This window comes from Lottia gigantea (genome assembly GCF_000327385.1).
Source record: "Lottia gigantea unplaced genomic scaffold LOTGIsca_2130, whole genome shotgun sequence".
NCBI lineage: Eukaryota > Metazoa > Mollusca > Gastropoda > Lottiidae > Lottia > Lottia gigantea.
Genome location: NW_008708489.1, coordinates 8,701 through 9,695, shown reverse-complemented (window position 1 = coordinate 9,695; position 995 = coordinate 8,701). Strand labels below are relative to the sequence as shown.

At 30.9% G+C, this 995-nt stretch overlaps 1 protein-coding gene across 1 annotated transcript; it reads right to left on the bottom strand.

Moving 5' to 3' along the window:
• Positions 1-532: 532 nt before the first annotated feature.
• On the bottom strand, positions 533-970 carry LOTGIDRAFT_176556 (hypothetical protein; the record flags this gene model as incomplete). Its single annotated transcript, XM_009054352.1, has 1 exon — positions 533-970. One exon carries the CDS (start codon positions 968-970, stop codon positions 533-535), a length of 438 nt encoding a protein of 145 aa, XP_009052600.1.
• Between the last annotated feature and the right edge of the window lie 25 nt (positions 971-995).

The window sequence follows — 995 nt, the reverse complement described above, 5'->3', positions numbered from 1 at the left end:
CTTTTTAACATTATTCAAATAACTTCTAAAAACTTTAGTTTGTTTATCATTTGGAATAACTACTCCATTGGTGAAACTTTTTTCCCATGGTTTATTAAATTCGTTCGACACATCATGTCCACTTGCTAACTGAACGTAATCTTCTACACTTATCTTATCATTAGAATAACCTTTAAACGTTTTCTTTTCTTTTAAGACACCATCAGAAGTCAAAACGATGTTGTATTTGACTTTTGGTGCTAAATATAAACCAAATATAATTCAACCGTCACCGTAATCGTTTTTACCTTTGCAATAGTCTTTTTCGGAGACCAAACCAGCTCTGTTTAGTTTTTTCCAATTTTTGGATGAAATGTACAAACTATCGGTGTCGGTATAGTAAATTTCGGGTTTATAAAATCCATTTATGACGTGAATGAAATTGTTCATTATTTTTTTACTGTGAGATAAAACGAATGATCCCAAATGACTAGGTGTTAGTAGTGTAGATTTACTATCTTCGGTAGTAATCTCTTTTTCTTCAATTTCTGTTTCAAATATATTGAGTATCATTAATTTTCTCATAGGTTTTAACGCGTGAATCAAAGTTGGCCTGTAAAGTTGCTTCATTCCATAAATGTCTAGTTATGAATATATCTTTCTGAATTGATTTACCATACAAGGAATTACCTAATAATTTCATGCAATTACTACCCACGATAGTACCTTCTCGTTTATATTTATTTCTTAAATCTCTCAAAATTAAAATATAATCTCTATAGGGTGGAGTTTTAAAATTTTCTTCGTAAACTATACCATCTAATATTCTAATAATTTGTCCACCGGCTTTCACTATTTCTTGAATATCGACCGATGTTAAAACGTCGTGACAGAAACCATCTCTGAACCTGATTTTGTTACTAGTTTCCTTTTTACCTTCTTTATTCGTGAAAGTGATTTTATCTTTAGCTGGTATCGGTTGGAAGAACATCTTTTTGGGATAGTCAAACCACACT